The 26,990-nt window shown below is 38.0% G+C and overlaps 1 protein-coding gene across 9 annotated transcripts in view; it reads right to left on the bottom strand.

Moving 5' to 3' along the window:
* The window catches only part of LOC133646875 (ankyrin repeat domain-containing protein 26-like), a 55,914-nt gene extending 29,126 nt beyond the window's left edge, over window positions 1–26,788 (bottom strand). For 5 of the 9 annotated variants that reach the window (XR_009825368.1, XR_009825367.1, XR_009825369.1 and 2 more), the window contains exons 1-13: window positions 26,003–26,551; window positions 20,905–21,138; window positions 17,168–17,282; window positions 15,229–15,402; window positions 15,046–15,152; window positions 14,829–14,966; window positions 14,572–14,657; window positions 12,267–12,322; window positions 12,128–12,191; window positions 12,030–12,053; window positions 11,653–11,874; window positions 5,076–5,153; window positions 4,943–4,989 (exon numbers count right to left, since the gene is read on the bottom strand). Coding sequence is in view for 6 of the 9 variants with exons in the window: in XM_062042741.1 (XP_061898725.1) it covers window positions 4,943–4,989; window positions 5,076–5,153; window positions 11,653–11,874; window positions 12,030–12,053; window positions 12,128–12,191; window positions 12,267–12,322; window positions 14,572–14,657; window positions 14,829–14,966; window positions 15,046–15,152; window positions 15,229–15,402; window positions 17,168–17,282; window positions 20,905–21,050 (1,257 nt within the window). In the remaining 3 variants the exon portion in view is untranslated. The other 4 variants (XM_062042742.1, XM_062042743.1, XM_062042745.1 and 1 more) reach the window with 4 other exon arrangements.
* Between the last annotated feature and the right edge of the window lie 202 nt (window positions 26,789–26,990).

Below are 26,990 nucleotides of genomic sequence, written 5' to 3'. Positions count from 1 at the left end.
TCAAATGTAAACAATCAAATGCAGATTCTTTTTCTTATGCCTTCTGATCTCTCTCTCTCTCTCTCTATGTCCACTACCCCCCCCACCCCCCCCACCCCACCCCCCCTCCACACTCCTGATTGTAAATAATGTAAATAATTCAATGTGATTATCTTGTGTGATGACTGTATTATGATGATAGTATATATGATAGTATATATCTGTATCATGAATCAATTTAAGTGGACCCCGACTTAAACAAGTTGAAAAACTTATTCGGGTGTTACCATTTAGTGGTCAATTGTACGGAATATGTACTTCACTGTGCAACCTACTAATAAAAGTCTCAATCAATCAAAAAAACATACGTCACATACTGTCGCGCATGCAACGTCATACGCCCTCGCAAAGCAGACAGGTAGCGGCATGTATAACATTAGCTGTGATGCTAGCGGAGCGGTGCGAGTGGTAATACGAGAGAAAGAAGATGTGAACCTCGTAACAAATGAAGGAATAATTAATTCCAAGAAAAACAGCAGGGGGTCCATCGTCTGGTGGTGGTTCAGCTTCAAGTGGGAAGATGTAAAACAGACAACCGTAATGTCAAGTATGCGGCAAAAGCGTCGCTACAAAAAGTAGCAGCACTGCTTATGTGTAGCATCATTTGAAAAGTCACCCACTAGATAATGGAGAGTGCTTGAAACTCCGCATGTTAACATCTCGGCCGGTGCCACACCAACAAAATGCCGAAGCAACCATTTCCAGATCAACACCGTGTGAAAAAAAAAGTCAAAAAAGAAGGAGATAACGTCCGCAGGAACCTACCACATAGCGAAGGACATACACTATTTGATTTCCTATTATGCAGCTCATTTTTATTATGCAGTTTTTGAAATATCTTGTGTGACATCATGCACAAAAGTGCACTTTATTTGTTTTAAACTATTGTAGTGGCGTTCTGTACAAAAAGTGCACTTTAATTTAGTGTTGTTTTGATATGTCATCTTAGTGACATCATGCACTAATAGCTTGTTTTAAAATGTCTCTGACAATCTTGCACTTTCTGTCTTGGAAATGACATGAATGTTTGTGCCACTGCTTAATAACTGTTTAATACAGTTTTGGTAAATTGACTTAGTTGTGATTTCCCTCTCTGCATGAAAGTTTAAAATGAGCAGTAATCAGTATGAACAAGAATGTTTTAATGTAGACACAGAATCATAATACTGGTGTGATTATATGCATCAAGTGTTAATTCAAGGCTAAGGCAAAATATCGAGATATATATCGTGTATCGTGACATGGCCTAAAAATATTGAGATATTAATAAAAGGCCATATCGCCCAGCCCTACTTTGAATACCCTTTTTACGCCTTCTTGGATATGACTGACTAACTTGAGTGGTCGCAATGAAAAAGAAAAGAAGAGGGAATGGGTGCCCAATGGCAGTAATCGATTGGGGACAGCGATTTTCACTTTTTCACCCCTTCCCTAAAACTACTTTCCAGAACAACTACTCACTTCATACACTTATACCCGACACGCTTTCTCTAACTCTCTTTCGCCCCTTGCCTGTCACTCAACAAAGGGGGCCAGCCTGTGTCGTGTCTCAAAGTTGTCCAGAAGACGAGGTGAAAACAGACTAAATATACTTTGAACCAGTTTGCATTCACTTACAAGGCAGGTTAGTAAAATCAATAATTTTCCAAAATAACTATAACTGTTTCCAGGATATCTGACTTTTTCAAATTTTTACATTTATAAAAAATTAATTCATAATTTGTCAGGTTTTCCTGGGACAACCCTGACAGTGTACAGTATTATACACATTGGAGACGGAAGTATTTCATTTTAGACGCAGCCCAAAACTCGACCGCTGGTCTTAAAAGTACACTCAACTAGGGCTGAGCGATATGGCAAAAAATTATCACAATTACGGTAATATTTTTGACATAACTCGATCTGAATTAATATCACTTTTTTTTCTTCTTTTTTTTTTTTTAATAAAAAGGGGGATTGTCCCGTGCAGGATTATAACATGTACCGTTGCATCCCTATTATTTACGACCGCAGTATCTTTTAACAGACATTTCAGTCATGTTTACTCTAGGTAATATATGCTGACATTTTGTTTGTATCTATGATTGTGTTTACTAGAGGTTCAACAGTACAGGTAACCACGCTACGGTCTATACCTCGGTTTTAGGGCCCCGGCTTTGCTACTTAGTCGGTACATTTTGGGGGGGTAAAGACACATTTTTCCCTTCTCAAAGTTTTTTTTTTTTTTTTCTTGTCATAAACATTCTGAAGTAAACATAGTAGCATTAGTGTACTGAATACTATAAGACTTTAATTTAAAGTAACATTTACTAAACAACACCTTCTAATGGTAAATTATTATTTGTGTTCTTTGATTACTCGTGTACATCAGTGCTTCTCACCAGTGTTTGGCAAACAGCAAGATTGTGGATTTTTTTTAAAAACTCAAATTCTGTAGTTTGTATTTAAAAAGGTACTGTAAAATGGTGTAATCAACAAATACATATTTCATGAACAAAATGTTTTTTATCCACAAACTCAAAATTGATTTGAACAAAAAGTGTCTAGAGTTTTTTAGTACATGTTATATCAGAGGAGTTTAATTTTTGCAGACACATAAACAAAAAGTCTGATTAAAAATATTTAGATATAAAAATGCCTTTTTCTGATTAAATTAAAGGGTTTGTTTATTCTCCCAGTCAAGACCAATACAGCAGTTTAGTCACAAAGACGTTCTGTGCCTGCCTGTCTGCCTGCAAGTTCTCATTCAGGGCAGGATTACTGATGAGCTGCAGCATATAGTGAAACTAAATTCTGTCACTAAAGATGCTGTCCTTCTAAAGGTTGTGTTTCAACTTCTATGCAAGTGTTAAGCATAGCTTTTTATTGTATTTTTCTGGGCACCACTTTCAGCTGTGTAAAAGGGGAAGAGGCACAATGCTGATTGAACATTAATTACATCATGACGAGCCTAAGTTTGCGACGGTGGAACGGGATGTCGCACGTACACACGGACACAAACACGCAAATGTACAAAAGCACACACACACAGGATCACGGTCAATAAAGGCGCATTGTTTTGTGCAGGATCATACCAAGCATCGTTGCTTCCCTACTGTTTACTACTGCAGTAACATTATCAAACAGACATTTTTGGCATGTTTGATCGAGGTGAAAATGCTAACAGCTGATTACAGTGACCAAACTCAAATTAATGGCGATCATCGATCACGATCATATAATCGCCCGCCCAGCCCTATACTCAACATTTGTGTTTTAACAGATTTCATTAAGATTAGTACACAAGCATGAAAACAAGTGGAATTACCAAAATGAGAACATGGCATTGCAGAGGGCCTTCCAGAGACAAAAATAAAGGTTTTACAAATTAAAAGACTTCAACAGTTTTGCTTGTTTAGACAGATTTTCACAGCTATCTATCATCAGGGCAAACAAGCACATTAATGTGTTCTAAGTGATCTCAATGGACAATATGTGCACTATGCATAAATCTAATAGTTTAATAAATAGAATGCACTGTTCAATACATTACAACTTGATCATCACACAGGTTGAATAGAGGTCAACTGGCGGACACTGATGGGGGTCCCAAAGCTACAAAAAAAAAAATCTCATGTATATGATTTGTGACAGTCAACCTAAATTTGAAATATTTTTTTAATTGGCAAATGGCAGAACCTTTCAGACTTCTGCTTAAGAGGATCTGATGTACTGTAAGTAATAGAGAAAACTACAAATCCTAAAAGATTTGATACAAAGCCATGATGTCATCGTAATGATGTCATGGCTTTACTTAAGAAACAGTGCCCACACCGCTTGAGTGGGTATAACACTTGAGAAAAGTCATGTCCAACACAAGCAGTGTTAGCAAATGTACAATTAGGGATGAGTACCGTGCACATTTAAACTGATACAATACCAACTCCCGGTACATGGAAATCAATGCTAATACTCAATGTCACTAATTTCCGAACTTTTGTGTGTGTTAACTAGTTTTTAATGATTGTTTTTGATGATAAAATCTTTTTTTTTGCAACATTTAAAAATGAGCTGATATAACTGCTTTCCAGTTGTTTATCTTGTTTAATTATCACCTTTCTGAGTCTTATTTGCAAGTATGATATTAAGTTGCAATTCAAGTTGCAATTCCAAGATGTTAGATGGCAGTAGTGTATAGTTTATAGTGTGTTGGCTAGTCAGTTCAGTCTTTGCTGAATCTTTTTTGCGCCCTAAAAGGTGTTAATACTGTAAGTATTGTACTTATTACGTACCAGCTTTTTGATTGTAACATGCATTTTTGTTGTAGTTTTTGTTAACAAATTTGGAGGCGTTGAAATCGCAATGTAAAATCGCTAATGCTAATCAGTAGCAAGCCAATGTATATTAGCAACAAGCCAGGGCATTTTAGGAAAACTGGAGCCTTACTTGGCCAAACATTGAAGCGTTTTTGAGTTAGTTGCTTTGTTGGCATTAAAAATTGCCACATTACCTTGATGTAGTTTGGCTGAGTAGCTCTCAGTGATACTGGAGTGTTTGCCAAGTGCCAAAGTGCGAAGAACCAGCTGAGTCAGGAACCGAGTGTGATGTCACGCGCAACCCTGGTAGTGAACATGGCGCTGTTGGATTTTATGTGAATCGGTGTATAGTCGTACAGCCAGGATTCGGTCGGTGTCAAACAAAGTAACAGATTCGACACCCATCCCTATGAACAATAATTGTTGTATTTGTACAATAACTTCTCCCTCCGTACATCAATAATTACCTCAAAATATGATGATTTTAAGTCCTCAAAATATGATAAGTTTAATGTTCTGGTACAATAATTTGCCATTTCCCATCTGGCAAAACTGAACAGGAGAATTTATATATCAACATAAGTAATGGCAATACAATTTTTTCTTACCCTTTGTCTGGCTGCTAGATTTGCAAATGGTGAGTTTGTAGGGGAGCCTGAGAAGAGACAGTGTCTTTACACAGGACAGAAAAGGACATGTGCATATGAGTAGACTTGTTTAGAAATGGTCAGTGAGTTTTACCTGCTTTAAACACTCCCTTACGATGCTGGTTGTCACCTTTGAATTCATAGCTTGACCCAGGTAAAATGTCATCTGATTCTGCAGGAAAACATTTCACCAACAGAAAAATCATTAGAAAAAAGATTTACAATGGACATGTTATTTGGGATAAAAAAAAAAATCCAGATTTTTGGGACCTCTGATTACAAATACAAGCTCACTAAAATGAGCACACACCTCATATTTCAGCAAGCATCTTATTACAGTATATCCTCTAAAGTTACCCTACAACTGAAATGTGACTGATATACTTCATATGTACATGCCTAATTTAAAGTATGTCAGTGTACAGCTAGTAAGGCAATATATATTTACTGTATTCTAAAAACTACTTTAGAATGTCAAAGTACATGTTGGAATTCAAAAAGGCGTAACAGAACGAGAACAATTTTAACTGTTGATGCTCGTAACACACATCACTTTTTAGAGTCAGGATTTTAAACAAACAAAATACAATATGCATACAAAAAATAAAAAATATTTTATTTACTATTATTTTTAAATTCATTTTATATGTGTATATATATATACAGGTAAAAGCCAGTAAATGAGAATATTTTGAAAAACTTGATTTATTTCAGTAATTGCATTCAAAAGGTGTAACTTGTACATTATATTTATTCATTGCACACAGACTGATGCATTCAAATGTTTATTTCATTTAATTTTGATGATTTGAAGTGGCAACAAATGAAAATCCAAAATTCCGTGTGTCACAAAATTAGAATATTACTTAAGGCTAATACAAAAAAGGGATTTTTAGAAATGTTGGCCAACTGAAAAGTATGAAAATGAAAAATATGAGCATGTACAATACTCAATACTTGGTTGGAGCTCCTTTTGCCTCAATTACTGCGTTAATGCAGCGTGGCATGGAGTCGATGAGTTTCTGGCACTGCTCAGGTGTTATGAGAGCCCAGGTTGCTCTGATAGTGGCCTTCAACTCTTCTGCGTTTTTGGGTCTGGCATTCTGCATCTTCCTTTTCACAATACCCCACAGATTTTCTATGGGGCTAAGGTCAGGGGAGTTGGCGGGCCAATTTAGAACAGAAATACCATGGTCCGTAAACCAGGCACGGGTAGATTTTGCGCTGTGTGCAGGCGCCAAGTCCTGTTGGAACGTGAAATCTCCATCTCCATAGAGCAGGTCAGCAGCAGGAAGCATGAAGTGCTCTAAAACTTGCTGGTAGACGGCTGCGTTGACCCTGGATCTCAGGAAACAGAGTGGACTGACACCAGCAGATGACATGGCACCCCAAACCATCACTGATGGTGGAAACTTTACACTAGACTTCAGGCAACGTGGATCCTGTGCCTCTCCTGTCTTCCTCCAGACTCTGGGACAAGTCTAGTGTAAAGTTTCCACCATCAGTGAGGGTTTGGGGTGCCATGTCATCTGCTGGTGTCAGTCCACTCTGTTTCCTGAGATCCAGGGTCAACGCAGCCGTCTACCAGCAAGTTTTAGAGCACTTCATGCTTCCTGCTGCTGACCTGCTCTATGGAGATGGAGATTTCAAGTTCCAACAGGACTTGGCGCCTGCACACAGCGCAAAATCTACCCGTGCCTGGTTTACGGACCATGGTATTTCTGTTCTAAATTGGCCCGCCAACTTGACCTTAGCCCCATAGAAAACCTGTGGGGTATTGTGAAAAGGAAGATGCAGAATGCCAGACCCAAAAACGCAGAAGAGTTGAAGGCCACTATCAGAGCAACCTGGGCTCTCATAACACCTGAGCAGTGCCAGAAACTCATCGACTCCATGCCACGCCGCATTAACGCAGTAATTGAGGCAAAAGGAGCTCCAACCAAGTATTGAGTATTGTACATGCTCATATTTTTCATTTTCATACTTTTCAGTTGGCCAACATTTCTAAAAATCCCTTTTTTGTATTAGCCTTAAGTAATATTCTAATTTTGTGACACACGGATTAAATGAAATAAACATTTGAATGCATCAGTCTGTGTGCAATGAATAAATATAATGTACAAGTTACACCTTTTGAATACAATTACTGAAAAAAATCAAGTTTTTCAAAATATTCTAATTTACTGGCTTTTACCTGTATATATATATTATATACATACATACATATGCCTACATACTTACATATGACAAACACACATACAGTTAGGTCCATAAATATTTGGACATCGACACAATTTTCATCTTTTTATCTCTACACCACCACAATGGATTGGAAATGAAAGGAACATGTTCTTTAACTGCAGACTTTCAGCTTCAATTTGAGGATATATACTGTACATCCAAATCAGGTAAATTATGTAAAAATTACCACTGTTTGAATATGTGCCTCTGACTTTTTCAGGCACCAAAAGTAATTGGACAAATAAAGATCATAAATCCAACTTTCACTTTTTAAAATTCAATTGCATATTCTTTGCAGTGCATGCATGACAGCTTGAAGTCTGGACCGTATAGACATCACCAGAACTAGATGCTGTGCTTCATCCCTGCTGATGCTCTGCCACGCCTCTACTGCACTGTCTTGAGTTCCTCTTTGAGTTTAGTTTTGTCCTCAGCAAGTGAAAAGCAATTTGAGTCAGTTCAGTTGACTGACTCGGCCATTGCTTAACATTCCACTTCTTTGCCATAAAAAAACTAACTTCTCAGTATGCTTTAGATCAGGGTTTCCTAATCTGTTTGACCTTGGGGTTCAACTTTTCCACTACAGAGGGCCCATGGGTCACTTAAACATTAACACTAAATTAGTCATCTTAATCTTGATTTTTTTAAATTATACTAAACCATGTGTTAATCACAAAGGTTATTTTGTATTTAACAAAGTTAAATCTTAGCTTAGGTCAGGCTGATTAGAAAAACAAGTACTAACCAAATATACCACATAAGATTAAAAAAATGTGTACAATCATGTTGGGATAAAATACAATTATTAATGTCAACAACTGTCAATAAAAATTAAATGCAAAGGAGAATATAGCTTCAACCTTTCAAAGTCATAATTTAGCACTTGACAAACTTCTCTATGACTTTAGCTCCAGACGTCTTCTAATTGAGATTGTAATTACTGCCACAAGTGGTGGAATAGTGCATTACAAATGAGTACCGCTGTACCTCATACGGACCACAGCTGAGAAACACATTTTTGGGCGGCCCTCAAGTAAAGAAACACTGCTTTCGATCATTGTCCATGTGCACTGTGAAGCGCTGTCCAATGAGTTCTTAAGTGTTTGACTGAATGTGAGCAAATAAATTGCTCGAAACCGTTAGGATTTCCTCCAGTTGCTCTTGTCAGCAGTCACAATCATCAATGAACACAAGGGAAGCAGTTCCATTGGCAGCCATGCACGTCCATGCCACAAGACTATCACTATGCTTCATTGATGAGCTGCTGTTTTGGATCCCTTCATACTTTATTTTCCAATCACTCTGGTACAAGTTGATCTTGGTGTCATGTGTCCATGGAATGTTGTTCCAGAACCTTAAAGATTTTAAGATGTTTGGCAAACTTTAATCTGCCCATCCTGTTTTTGAGGCCCAAGAATGATTTGCACGTTGTGGTAACTTTCTGCATTCACTCTGGTGAAGTCTTCTCTTGATGGTTGACCTTGACACACATACAGGGTACACCTACTTGCTGGAGACTGTTGTTGATCTGGACAACTGTCGTGAAGGCATTTTCTTCACCAGGGAAATAATTATTCGGTCATCCACTTCAGTTGTTTTTTTCTTATGGTGTTGCTGGGATAACTGGTGTATTCACTGATATGAGAGCTCTTTGAATCTCATGTTGAGAAATGACCGTAAGATATCAAATGCAAATAATCCAAATTAACTTTTTATCTTTTATATGCTCCTTGGAAATGTGATTACATTAAAACACACATATGTTCATGACACAGCTGAGCAGCCACCTATCCAATTACTTTTGGTGCCATAAAAAGTGGAATGCACATATGAACTTGTAGTTCCTACACCATTTAACTGATTTGGATGTACATATCCTCAAATTGAGACTGAAGGTCTGCAGTTAAATATCTTCTTGGTCTCTTAGCCCGGAATTGGACTTCTAAAAATCAAATATATTGTAATTAGTCTACTTTTTAGGTGGATAAAAATAAAATGTTGAAAACTCTTGCATTTGATTAATTTTTAATTTGTATGTGACCCTCGGTAGAAAAAGGTTAGACATCCCTGACTTAAAAGGGTCATATTATGATTTTTTTCTACATTTAAAACACATCCTTGTCTACATAACATGCAATTGTGGTTCTTTAGTCAAAAATGTGTATAGATTGTTTTACAGACCATCTTCAAGCTGCTTTCTGACCTTCTCTTCAGGAGAAGGGGCAGACTTTTTTACATGGGTTCGCTTTGACAGCGTTTTCTCCCCACCATCTTTGTTGCTGTTTTAGCGCTTCCATAGTGACAGATATAAGTTTGAATTATACTTTTACCATAAATGGAGATACCCGCTGACGTCACAATTGGGGAAAATTGCAAGCAGCTCGTTTGGAGGAAGTATGGAAGAATATCTCCTCCATGCCTCCATGGTTTGATTTTAAATTTTTGTGACCTATGCAGATCCCAAATACAAACCCTGTTCCCATATGAGTTGGGAAATTGTGTTAGATGTAAATATAAACGGAATACAATGATTTGCAAATCCTTTTCAACCCATATTCAATTGAATGCACTACAAAGACAACATATTTGATGTTCAAACTCATAAACTTTATTTTTTTTTTGCAAATAATAACTTAGAACTTCATGGCTGCAACACGTGCCAAAGTAGTTGGGAAAGGGCATGTTCACCACTGTGTTACATGGCCTTTCCTTTTAACAACACTCAGTAAACGTTTGGGAACTGAGGAGACACATTTTTTAAGCTTCTCAGGTGGAATTCTTTCCCATTCTTGCTTGATGTACAGCTTAAGTTGTTCAACAGTCTGGGGGTCTCCGTTGTGGTATTTTAGGCTTCATAATGCGCCACACATTTTCAATGGGAGACAGGTCTGGACTACAGGCAGGCCAGTCTAGTACCCGCACTCTTTTACTATGAAGTCACGTTGATGTAACACGTGGCTTGGCACTGTCTTGCTGAAATAAGCAGGGGCGTCCATGGTAACGTTGCTTGGATGGCAACATATGTTGCTTGTTGCTCCAAAACCTGTATGTACCTTTCAGCATTAATGGCGCCTTCACAGATGTGTAAGTTACCCATTTCTTGGGCAATAATACACCCCCATACCATCACAGATGCTGGCTTTTCAACTTTGCGCCTATAACAATCCGGATGGTTCTTTTCCTCTTTGGTCCGGAGGACACGACGTCCACAGTTTCCAAAAACAATTTGAATTGTGGACTCGTCAGACCACAGAACACTTTTCCACTTTGTATCAGTCCATCTTAAATGAGCTCAGGCCCAGCGAAGAGCTTAGGCCCAGCGACGAGCTCATCGCCCGACGGCGTTTCCGGGTGTTGTTGATAAACGGTTTTCGCCTTGCATAGGAGAGTTTTAACTTGCACTTACAGATGTAGCGACCAACTGTAGTTACTGACAGTGGGTTTCTGAAGTGTTCCTGAGCCCATGTGATGATATCCTTTACACACTGATGTCGCTTGTTGATGCAGTACAGCCTGAGGGATTGAAGGTCACGGCTTAGCTGCTTACGTGCAGTGATTTCTCCAGATTCTCTGAACCCTTTGATGATATTACGGACCGTAGATGGTAAAATCCCTAAATTCCTTGCAATAGCTGGTTGAGAAAGGTTTTTCTTAAACTGTTCAACAATTTGCTCACGCATTTGTTGACAAAGTGGTGACCCTCGCCCCATCCTTGTTTGTGAATGACTGAGCATTTCATGGAATCTACTTTTATACCCAATCATGGCACCCACCTGTTCCCAATTTGCCTGTTCACCTGTAGGATTTTCCAAATAAGTCTTTGATGAGCATTCCTCAACTTTATCAGTATTTATTGCCACCTTTCCCAACTTCTTTGTCACGTGTTGCTGGCATCAAATTCTAAAGTTAATGATTATTTGCAAAAAAAAAATGTTTATCAGTTTGAACGTCCAATATGTTGTCTTTGTAGCATATTCAACTGAATATGGGTTGAAAATGACTTGCAAATCATTGTATTCCGTTTATATTTACATCTAACACAATTTCCCAACTCATATGGAAACGGGGTTTGTACATAAAAATCGGTACCAATAGTTAAGAAAAGTTTCCCCATTAAATAATCCTTTAAAACTCACAATTTCACAGGTATATTTTACTAATTTCAAGTCAAAATATCTAAACAAATGTAACATTAATACATTTTCAGCTAATATTAAGTTTAATGACTAATTTCAAGATCACTTCAGTTTTTAAAGCTCACATCTCATGTCTTATTTCAAGAAATCTTACCAAGACAATTTTGACTTGTTTCATTGGCAGATTTTTTTGCTCATTACAAGCAATTTTAAGAGGGCATTTTTTCCAGTGCATTAAGGAATTGGAGCCGGTTTTAAGGGGGTGAGCAAAGGAACAGCTTGTTTGATGCTTACTTTCATTTTCTGGAAGTATCTTCTTTAAACGTGGCGTCAGCGGGGTATGCGATTTCAACTGTTTCACGTCTGGGGTGTTTTTTTGAGTTGCTTTTGGAAGCGAATCGACCTCCTGATCCTCGATTGAGGGACTGGAGCACACGAGGAGTTCATTGGATGTTGGAGAGGCCGCAGAGCCTTCAGGCAGAGTTTTCCTACTGGTGTTGCTGATTTTATCCCAGTCTGATGGCGACAAGAGCAAGCAAGGTGTGATTCATTGAGCACATCATCTCGCAGTTTGACTCTTTACGGATCTGATGTTTTCTAAGTTCAGCAAAAGCATGTTGGTTCAATTTGCAAGTCAAAATGTGGTTTCAGTCATTATTCCAATAACTCACCCACACCCAAGTCTTCTAGCGCGTCTGTCACAAGCAAACACAATGTTCAAGACATCTATTCACTGACTGCTGAAAGCCTGCTTAGAAGTACCACTTACCTAACTTTTCACTGTGTTCGTCTTCAATTTGATTTATAAACATTAACAATTGGTTTGTGTCATTCTAGTCATGGGGGGAAATACCAAATTAGATCCAAGAAATGATATACTGTGTTTGCATTCATTTGGCACATCCTACCTCTCTCTGCTTGTCAGCCGCTTTCTGTCCACCAGAGGAAAACACTTTATTTTCTGCTAAAGAAGGGGAATGAATGCTTTTACATGAGAGATTTGCACAGAGCTATTTAGCACAAACAATAGGGCTGGTCCGTGTTGTCTCGTAATGTCCCCTGAAGTGTACTTCAGTGAGAAGCTGGGCTTTGCACCATTTTCCCATTAGTTTACACCAGTCCTTCTCAATTATTTTCTGTTACGCCCCCCCGGGAAGAAGAAAAGAGTTATTTGGTCAAAATGTGGCATATATTATGTTTTACAGACCACGCTAGAACTGTATGTTACTTTATTTGTTTCATTGACAGTGTAAAAAAGTTAACTTGTAAATGAGGCAATGTGTTAAATGCTTTTGTTATTATTTTCACATTAACACTTTCATGTAACTGAATTGTGAATTACTTTGACTCTAATAGTAATTATTATTAATTCATTTTCCACGATCCCGAAAGGGACAAGCGGTAGAAAATGGATGGATGGAATTACTTTATTATGTAAATTATTTCCTTTTTTATGGTTTAAAACACATGTTTTGTGTACTTTGTATAATTTTTGCTCTCTGTGTTTCTGTTGTAATAGCTTGGCTACACTGTTATTCACGCCACTACCTCAATATACTTCAGAGTTTGAAATAAATAAATAACTTTGTTTTGAATTATTTATGCTATGAGATATGTTATTTGAAATACACCACTTCTTCAATTTTAACAGAGACATTAGGTATATTTACACAAAGTATCGGATAGGTAACGCCAAAAGCAGCCTGAACTTTACCCGGTAGTAGATCTGAAAGAAAATCAGTGACATCGCACATCACTAGATTACACTAGCTCTTCTCAAATAGTGGGCCTGGGTCCTCGTAAGGACGTGGTGCGATGCCAGGTGCGTGTGACGCCCGGAAACATGCTTTATCAATATCATGCTTCAAACCTTGCTTCCAAAAGCTGTGCCCTACAAAAGCCATAAATCCTGACTTCCTCACTTTGATTAAAAAAACAAACAAAAAAACCCAGCACACATTACATTATTTATTTTTGTTTGGTATGTTAAAGTGTTTTATATATTGTGATTCTGAGTTAATGTTGCTGATTAATTTAAATGTATTATTTATTAAGTTTATATAATTGTATTTTTCAGTATATAATATAATGGTTAAAGTTTAAATAATTTTTTTTTTTTTTAATTTCATGCAAAATGCACTTTAAATATTTTCTGTTATAGACTAAAAACAATGTTAGCAAAGTTATAGGCATTGAGCACCCTTTGAGAAAAAAGAGGAAAACTGACAAAAAAAGGAGGTAAGTTTCTTTCGGCACGAAGTACTGCCACGAAAGCCCCGAAATAACATTTTGAAAATCAAGACTACATGCAATTGGGTGCATTTTGACACTATATTTCATCTTTAGATTTATTCTCATCTACCAACCTCTTTTTAACACTTCCATGCCCCATGTAATGTACAGCAGAATTTTTTAGTTTTTTTTAGTAGATATTTTATTAGCATTATTATCATTGACAATGTAATGTAAAATTCTGTAACATGCATGCAAAGAACTCAGAAAACATTTCACATTTGGTAACTCTATCCTATAGCCACGCCCCCTCGACAATGTCACCATCTTCTCGCTGGCTATTAATAAATACTCTCGAACTACAACTGGTTTGAAACTAACAGTGTTCGGATTGTAATCATCCAAATATGATTAGCAGCAAAGCAGAAAGCTGTCAACGTTGTGGATCGGAGAGCGAATGCAGGCGACAACAAGTAAGCAAGCTAGACGAGCATAACTATGGTAACTAGCGAGCTTGTTTCGGCGCCCAATCGTCCTGCAATTCAGTGCAACGTTTAAGCAAGAGGAACAGTAAGTACCTGTGGCTGAGGTGAGTGCTCAACACATTTTTGTTTAGATCCAATTTTTAAACAAATATTTCATTAAAAAGTGATTAAAAACACAGATTTGTTTCACATGTTTAAAATTATTAATTGTTGAGTTAATCTATATTTGTTTCTTTTTTGTTTTCTGAAATGATATTAAAGATACAGTATTATGCAGAGATGTCCTAACAATTTTATAGACAAATGATACTATTTATGGTCACGGTAGAGAGTGGGGGGAATGAAAGGTTTTCTTTCTGGGGGGTTGTAACAGAAAAAACCTGAGAAGCCCTTGATTACAGCTACTAGAGCTCATATGATTAAACTGACCTCATCTTCGGTTTAATTTGAGAAATATCTCCTATTGTATCAGATATGAATAATATAAAGTATTTACCATCTTTGGCCATGTCTGATTTTGAGGTCCGTTTTGAGGCCGCCTGGCTCCCTTGGGGAACGTGCTTGGTGATGAGGAGGGCACAACTAGAAGAGAGTCAGGACACCGACAATGTCACCATGTTTTCACCTCTCAGCACGCCTCTGTAACACACGTGCTGAGGTTCCATGTGTTATTTTACGGGAAGAAAAAAGGAACAGTTGTTTTCTGCTAGAGCGCTAACAAATAGGCAGATGAGACAAGGAAGAGAAACATACTCATCATGGTTTCCCTTCTTAGCGTGGACTTCAGCCGATTGTCCTTTGTTGTCCTTTAGTTTAGTATCTGCTTGGAGCTGCAGGAGCAATTGCACAATGCTGGAGTGTCCCTTGCCGGCAGCAGCCATTAATGGTGACCTGCACGTTTTAGTAAAACAAAAACAATCAGCACTTTATTGTAAATGTATTATTAGTGTGTCATTGTTTTTCCCCCAACCTTTTGTTTTTGTCCAAAATATTAACATCAGCACCTTTCTTCAACAGAAATTCCACCAATTGTGATTTGCTCTCTTGGATCGCCACAGTTAGCGGTGAAAAGCCCTCCTAAAAAAATGACAAATTATCAGAATGCGCGCATTACAGAAAAACTGCTTCTTAGACATGCAATAGAGAGAATCACCAGATTCTGGGCGTTGATGTCAGCTTTGTATTTCATGAGCAAAACAACAATGGAGTGGGACGGGAAGCAAGCCGCTAAATGTAAAGCCGTGTTGCCATTCATGTCCGCCAGGTTGGGATCTGCATTGTTCTCCAGCAGGATGTTCACAATTTGCTCATGCTGGCCTTCCACTGCCTGAGAACGCAGCAGAATTCATGAGGAAGAAACTACGGTGGCCAACAAATACGCAGCATTGTCCAAACCCAAACACAGAAATTGTCCAAGATCAAAAACAAACACCATAAAAATGCTACAAATTCAAAATGCTGCAATCACATGAATGCTGTGCGGGATTGAAAACAAAACATTTAAACGCACGGAACAGCTCAGGGAACAAAACAGAAGTTAGCCAGGCTCCAAGGGGCGCCAAACGTGAAGGTAGTTTGTCAGCGTGCCCAGAATAGAGTTAGCAAAATGAAAAGGTACAGTACATTTTTATTGTGTCCTATATAGGGACTTTCCGTTGCTGTGTAATACTGTCAGTTTTTCGAGGCAGCTTGGCTGACTTCGAAGTTGCAGCATTTTCTCACATACAGTTGTTTTGGGGGTTTGTGTTTTTTTTGCAGTTTGCATAATTGCTCTTTTGCATCTCTTTTTAATCCTGCAGAGTGCTTATGGGACTGCAGCAGTTTTCAGTTTTATGTATGATTTTAGCTTTGAATAATTTCTGTTTACTGATGTCTGCCACTGTAGGAGACAGACAACTTCAGAGTAATTACCAAAAAAGTGTCTTTATTTTCAAGGGAGAACTGCACTTTTTGGGGGAGAATTATGCCTATAATCCACAATCCTTATGTAAAACAAGATCACATGTTTATCTTTTTTAATGCATTCTAACTCAAATAAATGTTAGCAAAAGTCAGCAACAATGGTGCTAATGGAAACCACTCTACTCCGCCTTCAAAGCACTCTAAAAACATGCAAAAACCTCCATCAATGTTTTGAATACATGCAAGTATATATGTAATGTAGTAAAAGGCACATTCATAATAAAATGATGTAGTATTTACTTGTTCCTATTTACTTATTCTTCTCATTCTTTCTCAAAATGAGTTCCTTGGGGTTAGCTCTTATAATAACGATATTGCTAATACTTACTTATTATTCAGGTCAGAAGGTGTAAAAAGAGTACTGTTGGCAGTTTTTAGATGGCGTTATGGGTGCAACAGATTACTCCCATTAGCTGCATTGTTAGCCACCTTGTACTTGCTGAACATTACAAATTAGAATGCATTAAATAAAAAGAAAAACATGTTCTTGTCTTACATAGGGATTGTGAATGGTAGTCAAAATTGATAAAAGTGCAGTTCATGCTTAAAATGTTTCATTCAAGTGCATCTCATGATTAAATTGCACAAGCACAAAGGTGTAGGAAGAAGCAATTTGTATCTAATCCGACCGCTTTTGTCTCAGCAATTACTGGTCATTTTTTCTTGGCGTGCACTATTAATATTGGAGAGATAATGATCAGGCCTAAATGAGAAATGTTGACGCCATACTGATACATCTGGTAACATAAAAAAAAAAGCTGCAATAACAACAAAATGCGATCATTCCACGAAAAGGGCAAAAACCACCAAGCTTTGAATCATTAAACCTTATTAGCCACTTGCAACGGTAGCATCGTTACACTGCGTTTTGAAAACCTACGAAGACGCCTGTGCTGCTAAAGAAGCTGCCCGAAAGTTAAATCTAAATTTCCAAAATGATAAATATACTTAAGTAATCAGCGTGAGCTTAAAGAAAAATACATCGTGCATTCCTAATTGGCATGAACAAGTACCAGTTCATCAGCTTTCATTAGTAAAAAAAAGGATAAAAAGTGTAGCAAAAAAGTTCATAGGGTTTGTTTATAACTTCTTCAATATTAAAAATGAATAAATAAAAACTGCAGAAATACCTTCATTAAGGGAGACTTATTTTGATTGTCAAATAAATTGGGATTGGCTTTTTTCTCCAAGAGGAATTTCACCGCCTCAACCTTTCCGCCGGCACAAGCGAGCTGAAGTGCTGTCCTGCAACAAGAGAGAGAGAGATGTGTATGTCTTTATATACTTCTATGGGCAATTAATCCATCGCAACTGGACCGCTCACTTTGTCTTAGAAGATGCTTTGTCTGTCATGAGGGCACATAATCAGTTCATGTCAGATCTACACTGACACAAAACATAGATTAGATCTGACCAATCTTAAATCTGTGAGAATAATCTGATGAAGTGTGCCGCGAAGAAAGACGAAGCGTCTTCTAAGACAAACTGAACAGTCCAGTTGCGATCGATTGAGTTCCCCGAAAACATCCGTAGACACGTCTTTATTCACATTTGATTATTATTGGAAAACCCTAGCACAGTGGAATCTGGATTAAAAAACTTAATTGGTTCTTGAAGATGGTTGGTTCATAAATTGAAAAGCATACCCTATAAGAAACAATATGAAATATTGGTTTTAGCCTCGACAAAAGTCCCTCTTTTAGTAAGAGAATGCACACTTTGAAGACACTATAATGTGTATATACAGGGTTTCCCCTACATGTAATTGATATTGGCGCACCGCCAAGGCATGTTACATGCTACTCCACCTTCAAAATATATATATATTTTTTTTAACATAAAAACATTTTTTTTTACTTAAAAACTAATTTAATTAATATATTGTATAAACTGATATACTGCATATAGTCTATTATTTACGTACTATTATTCATAATGAGTTTGAAAAAGACCTCAAACACCATAAAAACCTTCCTCTATGCCAGTGGTTCTTAACCCGCGTTCGATCGAACCCTAGGGGTTCGGTGAGTCTGTCTCAGGGGTTCGGCAGAGCCTCCGCCACGGAGGTAGACACATCCGACTTATCGTGTAAATAAAAACTTCTCCCTATCGGCGTATTATGGATACCCCCAAACAATGTTCCCTCTAATTTTCCATCTGATTTGCAGGTTGTTTGATTCATCGATTGAAACTTTTACTAGCAGATTGCAAAGGAAGAGAATACATTGTATGAAACAGTAGTTTACACAGTACAGTACATATTCCATACCATTGACCACTAAATGGTAACACCAGAATACGTTTTTCAACTTCAGGGTTTCCCACACATTCATTTATTTGTGGCGGCCCGCCACGAAAGAATTACGTCCGCCACAAATAAAAAATTTAAAAAATTTAAAATAAAATTTTTTTAAAAAATAAAAATATTTTTTTAATTTTTTTTTGTCCTCTCCAGCTTCTCAGGCAAATAATATAGTTGATGTAGATGCCCATATCGGCTGTTCAGATTTACTTTACAAAAGAGAAGTGTAGGATACTTCTCTTGTTGCCTTATTTGTATTTGACTTTATTAAATGTATTTATATTAGAAACACAACATGTGTATATAACAAAGGGTGCAAAGTCTGCAGGCAGTAGGAAACACATGGTTAAGTGTAGGGAGTAAAACTGATGGCAGTCTAAAGTTCAAGATTTTTGGAGCTCTTTGTTCAGTGGATCAGATGTTTGATGAAGCTCTGTGTGTATCTACCACCACTACTGTTTTCTGTTTATTTGTTACTGACTGTGGCAGGACACCTCTGCCTCTATTTCACTTTATGTTGCTGGTAAATAATATGGTTGTAGTAGTAGGCTAAAGTTAAATTATTTAGTATGCACTAATTAAAGGGGCAGAGCTTTGAGACATTTTAGCTTTTATATTTTATAAGATATATTTTTTGTAAGAACCACAATTAATAAATATATTTCAGTGAATAACTTATTGTTCAAATCTGTATATAAATATGTACATAAAGTGTTGTAATTATATTGTAAAATAGATGGATGGATGGATGGACGTTTAAAACAAAACTGTTATTATTAATTAGTAAGTATACATTTTTTGAGCCTTTTTAGAGAAAATCAAATCATTGTAGTCAATTATCCAAATTACTCGATGATGTCATGGTGACCACGCCCATAGCCACGCCCCCACCGCCACAAGTATCTTGGCAGTTTATGGGAAACACTGAACTTGTTTAAGTCGGGGTCCACGTTAATCAATTCATGGTAATGTGTGTAAGGTGTGTAATTTGTTGTGAGTTCATGCACTGTGTTGGTTTTGTTCTTTGAACAAGGTGATGTTCATGCACGGTTCATTTGTTGTGCACCAGTAAAAAAACATATGACTTTTTCTTGAATTTGAAAAAAACTAAACATTTTATTTTTCACTATAGAAGGGTTCGGTGAATACGCATATGAAACTGGTGGGGTTCGGTACCTCCAACAAGGTTAAGAACCACTGCTCTATGCTTTACTTTGAAAAACAAAATTGTTCATCTGAATCGTTTGTCAGGAACACTACAGCTGGTAGCGCACCTAAAATGGAGTTGAATAGGAGAGAAAGTTAAGGAGAAATGTATTTCAGGTTAATTAATGCATTTCTTGTTCAAACTACCTTCTTTTGACGTTACGACCGACAATAACGTCTAACTTTACGCTGTGTGCATCTTCAACCCTCCGCTTGAATTTATGTGACCCCGCCTTCCGCCCGAATGCAGCTGAGATAGGCTCCAGCACCCCCGCGACCCCGAACAGGACAAGCGGTAGAAAATGGATGGATGGATGGACTGTGCATGTTGTCCCCATGCAAGCGTGGGGTTTCTTCAGGCACTCAAGCTTACTCCCACATTCCAAAAAGATGTATGTTGGGTTCATTGGAGACTGTATATTGTCCATAGATATGATTCTGAGTGTGAATGATCTATCTGTGCCCTGCGATTGACCCTACTAATTTGGGTTAGCTTGTCAATGGGATAGTCCATTGTATGTTTGCATTAAGATAGTGTCATTATTGCAAACCTTCATCCTGCATAACTATTTATTTTTTCAGTTTATTCCAAACTATATTGTTAATTTAACTTAATTCCTACATGTACTGTACTGTACATGCATTTCATATGTACAGTATATGGATATTGTATACCGTATGTACAGTATATGATGTACATTTCTTAGTGTGGTTAGTTTTACAATTACTTCATTGCAGATATTATCAACAAAAGTTATTTTTTACATATAGAATTCAAAGTTTACATATTTGGCAAACTAAATTGCAACATTGAGGAAGGGCAGAATGAAGTTTAGCCTGCGTTACCTTTTACAATAAGTATCAACAATTGAAATTGCATTGAACAAAGAGCACAGTCTACCAAGTCAAAGTCCTTGTAGGTTAAACATACTTGGCCAATAAAGCTGGTTCTGATTCTGATAAAAGTATTAACTAATAAAACATATTTGTTTTTGAATAAACATAAAATATTTTTTTCGCCTTTTTAAAGAAAATACAAATTATGATGTCATATTGACCCAGCCCTACCGTCACATACATATATTGTGGCAATCCTGGGGAAACCCTGGTATGTCTGTGTGATATATACACACTGTATATACACACACACACACACACACACACACACACACACACACACACACACACACACACACACACACACACACACACACACACACACACATATATACATATATATAGACGTAAACGTACGCAGAGGAGTTCGGAAATCGAAGTTCCACTGTATATTGATATAAATCCCTCTAGCGCAGCATCCACACACTCTCATAATAAACACCTGTCAACCTCCACACTGACCTGTTCTGCTTGTCCACCTCATTGACGTTGATGAGTTTGGCATAATGCTCCAACTTGCCGATGTTGCCCTCCAAGGCGGCCTTGTGCAGCTTCTCAATCTCCTCATTTGAAGGCGGCTTGTTCTTGAACCCGAAGAGTTTTTTCATCCTAGCACAGCAGCAAAGCGATGCTTTCGCACCGCCACTATCTGCTACTTCACTGGCGTTAAAGGATCACCGATAGTGGCTTTCATCCCTTCACAAAAGAGATCGAATGTGAGACATCACTGCAGTGATACGTTCCTGAACAAAATTCTAAACCCGCAGGAAAATGACCAAGTAAATATTTTTTAGTATAATTAATACCAATGTAGCATCAGATAAATAATAGTTTGGTGAGATTGATATTTTCACAAATATTACTTTTTTATTGTGTTGTTCAAAACATATATTGTCATATTGTTCAGAAGTGGGCCGCACGGTGACCGAATGGTTAGCGTACTGCCTCAGTCAGGATATTGAGCGTCCAAATCTCCATTTAGGCATCTCTGCGTGATTTGCATGTATCCCTGTGCGTGCGTAAGCTTTGGCGGGTCATCAGTTTGGTACTGCAGTGGAGTCCTGAAATGTATGTTTGACTAGACTTTTTATTTTAATATATTGCCTCCATATATACATATGATGGGTGTAGTTTAGATTTTGTCATACTGATTGGACGTTATTTTTTTGTTTTTAATATCCACAAAGTTCAATGAGCAGGATGTTTTATGTGTGACCATGTTTGTTGAATTTTTTTTCTGCACCATGAGTAGGGAAGGTTGTTTGGATTGGGTCCTAAAGGTAAATGCTGTGCACACAATAACATTGATGTACAATTAACGGCCACTGACTAGAGTTTATTTAGTTGACCACCAGATGGTGACAGAATGGCAGCTATCAGACTGCTGATTAGTCATATATTATATGAAAAGGCTGCGCTGGGCAAATTGCTTAATGGGCTCGTGCCGTCTCCTGGGCCAAATTGAAGACGCCTGCGGGCCGTAGTTTTGACACCTCTGTTTTATTTTATCCATGACCTTAACAAGGACAATTGATTTTTAAAAACCACCTGAAAGATTATCAAACAAAAAAGCATCAGACACACAATTTACTGTCTGGCTGTGTAAAGATGTTTCAATGTTGCACTGTAAAAATATATATCATTAATACTTCATTTATATTATTGCGACTAGGGCTGTCAAAATTAACGAGCTAACTCATGTGATTAATCACAAAAAATATTGCATTAAGCATGTACTTATTTAGATTATTCATGCAATTTATTTTGCCCGTAAACAGTGATTAGATCAATGCCTGCGTCAGTACAAAAATGAATGAGGAGACTATGACTGGTGTGCTCGTTGGCAAATAAACTGCCTGAAAGAACTATAGATAAAACCGTTACAAAGTTTTGTGCAAATAAATGACTTGCATTTAAGTAAAACATAAAAAAAACGTTCATGGATAACATTCTGACAATAAACTTGCATTTGTGTGCAAATATCGAGGTCTTTTCCAAGGCAAATTTTAGTTATGCAAGCGGGTAATCACCTGTGAATAATCAGGATTCATTCAAATTCCAAAATGTGATTAATCTAATAAAAAAATAATAATTTAAAGTACCAATGATTGTCACACACACACACTAGGTGAAATTTGTCCTCTGCATTTGACCCATCCCCTTGTTCAACCCCTGGGGGTGAGGGGAGCAGTGGGCAGCAGCAGTGGCCGTGCCCGGGAATAATTTTTGGTGATTTAACCCCCAATTCCAACCCTTGATGCTGAGTGCCAAGCAGGGAGGTAATGGGTTTGGGTCTTTGGTATGACTCGGCCGGGGTTTGAACTCCCAACCTACCAATCTCAGGGCGGACACTCTAACCACTAGGCCACTTAGCTCTAATGTTTGCAATATGCCGACTCGAGTGACAATTCAAATATACACCAGACAAGTAAATACTAGCCCAGTAAATGAATAAATGATAAATGGGTTATACTTGTATAGCGCTTTTCTACCTTCAAGGAACTCAAAGCGCTTTGACAGTATTTCCACATTCACCCATTCACACACACGTTCACACACTGATGGCGGGAGCTACCACCGATAAGATCACCTAACTTGGACATTTTTCAAGATCATTGAATGATTTTGCAGTTTTTGGCTTTAATCCTTGACAGGACAAACATTTTTAGGTAAACAAAAACTTACGATATAAGACATTGTCCTAAAATCTAGTAAACAATACAATTCCTTGGAAAAAATACAGTAAATAACACAAACACAGAGAGGAGACATTGAATTGCAAATATTAAAATAACACTGCCATTCCTTTGTGCTGCAAACATTTTCATGTATTTAGTTTTATGTTAACATTTTAGAGTTATTAAAGTAGTTTTATGTTATTAAAGTGTTGTTATTCACCAGACCCCCAACATTGTCAAAATCTCCCCAAACGTGTCCCATTCATTTGAGCGATGTTTTTGCAAAACATTTTTATCCATAACAGGGTTTCTGCAGATATCGGAAAATCTAATTCAGTGCTTTTTAAAGCAACATTAACAAAAATATTGCCGATGTCTTATTGCAGTTAGTTATTATACACTATATAGTCAAAAGTATACAATTGTCTGTGTAGACAAAATTGTAAACATTTAGGAATGATAATGTTGACTAGTTTAACTATTCACATTAACTGTGTCCAAATTAAGCACAATGAAATCACAATACATAGTAATAACAAGTCAAGAAACCCTTTCAAATGCAAAAAAACGTTTTTCATTACTAAAGTGTTTTTTTACTATTGTAAATGGCAGGTCAAAAACTTCCATCCATTTTCTACTACTTGTCCCTTATGGAGCCGCAGGGGGTGCTGGAGCCTATACCAGCTGCACACGGGCGGAAGGCGGGGTACACCCTGGATAAGTCGCCACCTCATTGCAGGGCCAACACAGATAGACAGACAACATTCATAGTCACATTCACACACTAGGGCCAATTTAGTGTTGCCAATCAACCTATTAGGACAAAACTTGATCATCCTAAATAAGTAAACAAAAAAATAAATTAAAAAATGGACTCTCAATCTATGATAGCAAATATTTCACTTCAATAGATATTGAACATCTTTAAGTGCAATGTTTCCTCTAATTGGAAAAACTCCGTCAGGTGGTTTGTTTTGTTGTCTTTTGTTGACAATTGCAACTCTTATGACATTTTTAATGCCTCTGGACATCGTCCATCCATCCATCCATTTTCTGCCGCTTGTAGGGCCAATTTAGTGTTGCCAATCAACCTATTAGGACAAAACTTGATCATCCTAAATAAGTAAACAAAAAAATAAATAAAAAAATGGACTCTCAATCTATGATAGCAAATATTTCACTTCAATAGATATTGAACATCTTTAAGTGCAATGTTTCCTCTAATTGGAAAAACTCCGTCAGGTGGTTTGTTTTGTTGTCTTTTGTTGACAATTGCAACTCTTATGACATTTTTAATGCCTCTGGACATCGTCCATCCATCCATCCATTTTCTGCCGCTTGTCCCTTTTGGGGTCTCGGGGGGTGCTGAAGTCTATCTCAGCTGCACATGGGCGGAAGCCGGGGTACACCCTGGACAAGTCGCCCTCTCATCGCAGGGCCAACACAGAGACAGACAACATTCACACACTAGGGACCATTTAGTGTTGCCAATCAACCTATCCCCCAGGTGCATGTCTTTGGAGGTGGGAGGAAGCTGGAGTACCCGGAGGGAACCCACGCAGTCACGGGGAGAACATGCAAACTCCACACAGAAAGATCCCGAGCCCAGGATCGAACCCAGGACCTTTGTATTCTGAGGCACACGCACTAACCCCTGTTCTCCCGTGATGGACATATTTAATGCTTAATGATTACACTTAAGGCCTTAGTTTTCCATAAATCCATCTAATTACTTTTAATGCTTTTTAAAGACCTGCGGAAACCCTGTATTGTAGTGGTTATGTTATGGGGCTAGTCATGAATAACATAACACCTCCTCCTTCAAAACCGCACTAAAGGAACACCTGCAGGCAACTACAACCCTAGACTAACACCCTCCCCCCATCACATCCCACCTCCCCGGATTGTAAATAATCAAATGTATATACTTGTTCTTATGCTTTCTGAACTCACTATGTTCACTGCTCGCTGTACATATCCTACAAAGTCAGACTTCACTGTTTCAATGTCCATTTCTCAGATGATACAATTGTTGATGACTGAAGTGCTGATATCAACCAAACCTAACCCCCCGCACCAATCCCCCCAAACCCCTCCACATCCCACCCACCGGATTGTAAATAATGTAAATAAGTCAATGTATATACTCTGATGATTAACTTGTGTGATGACTGTATTATGCTGATAGTATATATTTGTACCATGAATTGATTAACGTGGACCCCGACTTAAACAAGTTGAAAAACGTATTCGGGTGTTACCATTTAGTGGTCAATTGTACGGAATATTAATCAATCAATCAATGTTTATTTATATAGCCCTAAATCACAAGTGTCTCAAAGGGATGCACAAGCCACAACGACATCCTCGGTACAGAGCCCACATAAGGGCAAGGAAAAACTCACCCCAGTGGGACGTCGATGTGAATGACTATGTACTGTACTGTGCAATCTACTAATAAAAGTCTCAATCAATCAAACACGTTAACAATACAAAACATGACAGTTAAAACAGAAAATGTTTACAGCACAAACGAATGGCAGTGGGTTTTTTTTATATTTGCAATTATGGGAGGGGGGAGGGCTGGAGCCTATCAAAGCTGCATTCGGGCGGAAGGTGGGGTACACCCTGGAGAGACAAGCGGTAGAAATGGATGGATAGATAGGATGGAATTATAAGGGTGGGGGGGGGGGGTTCACACAGGTCCCCCGACACCACAGCCTTACACATGACGTCATCTTTTTTTTAATAACACATAGCGTAATGGCTCCCGGAAAAAGTTGACAAACACCAGGGAGCTATTGCTACCCTAAAGTAACCTGTAGCCAAGTCGCCATATTTTCTCCCAACAAAATTCCCCCTAAAGAAATGAATATACGTACCCACACTTTCTGATAGTGAGATGTTTCCTCGCAATAAGTCGACTCTGAATCAGAGTGTATTGATTTGAACATGTTTGGTTATGAACCGCACAATTTACGGTCGCTTTCCCTGAGGAGTCTTGTTCTTTTTTTTCTTCTAGTTTTACAACAAACGGAAGTCAACAGACAAGTACGACAGTCTCAGACGCGTCATGAGATCATTAGTTTCGACGGCTTTGTTGTCCCACGCGTCAATGCATACAAATTATTTAGTTTACTCTGCCGAGTGACGTCGCCTTTAAACGTCAAGTTTTGTTTTTTTTGAGAAAGGAGGGAAGTGGACAATCACAATAACACGGACCAAGATGGCGGTGAAACATGGAGGGCGTTCCCGCCAATTCACACTAACAATAATGGCCGGAGAAGGGACTTTCACGTGTACAACGATCGTGGCGAGCACCTCAGTTATACGGAAGAAGACGAGGGGACAACGGTGAAATTAGTCACGGTCGCCTCCGGTCTCTGTAAACAACACAGAGAGGTTTGCTAACATCGCTGTAACGCCGCCATTTTACCCACAAGTTATAGCGGTCTGTTCATGAGGGATGGACGGCATATAAGGAAAGCGCCGTCGAGACGTAATTTGTAAAAATCCACTCTATCGCATTCAACTCTTTTAAATAATATCTGGCGTCTATATTTGTCTCTAAACATTTCAAATCTGCAGTGATGCAGATAAATACACCGCAGCCTAATGTGAGTCTTGCCCTCACCTGAAACCCGGAAGTGCCTCGAGGTCACGTGACTGCAACCCAGCAATATGGGTATTTAATAGAGATGGGATTTATTATATTGAAGAGTTTTGTGCCGATTAATGTTCTAAAAAATATTAGTTTAAAAAGTGTTAGTAAAATTAAAAAATTTCCAGGCACAGTTCAAAGACAATAATCCCTAAAATAGTACAAATAAGGACAACGTATAATATACATCCAATTCTTCCTAAAGTTAA

This window comes from Entelurus aequoreus, linkage group LG03, assembly GCF_033978785.1.
Source record: "Entelurus aequoreus isolate RoL-2023_Sb linkage group LG03, RoL_Eaeq_v1.1, whole genome shotgun sequence".
NCBI classification, from domain to species: Eukaryota; Metazoa; Chordata; class Actinopteri; order Syngnathiformes; family Syngnathidae; genus Entelurus; species Entelurus aequoreus.
The sequence above is the reverse complement of the archived record's forward strand: the minus strand, read 5'-3'. Positions and strand labels throughout refer to the sequence as shown.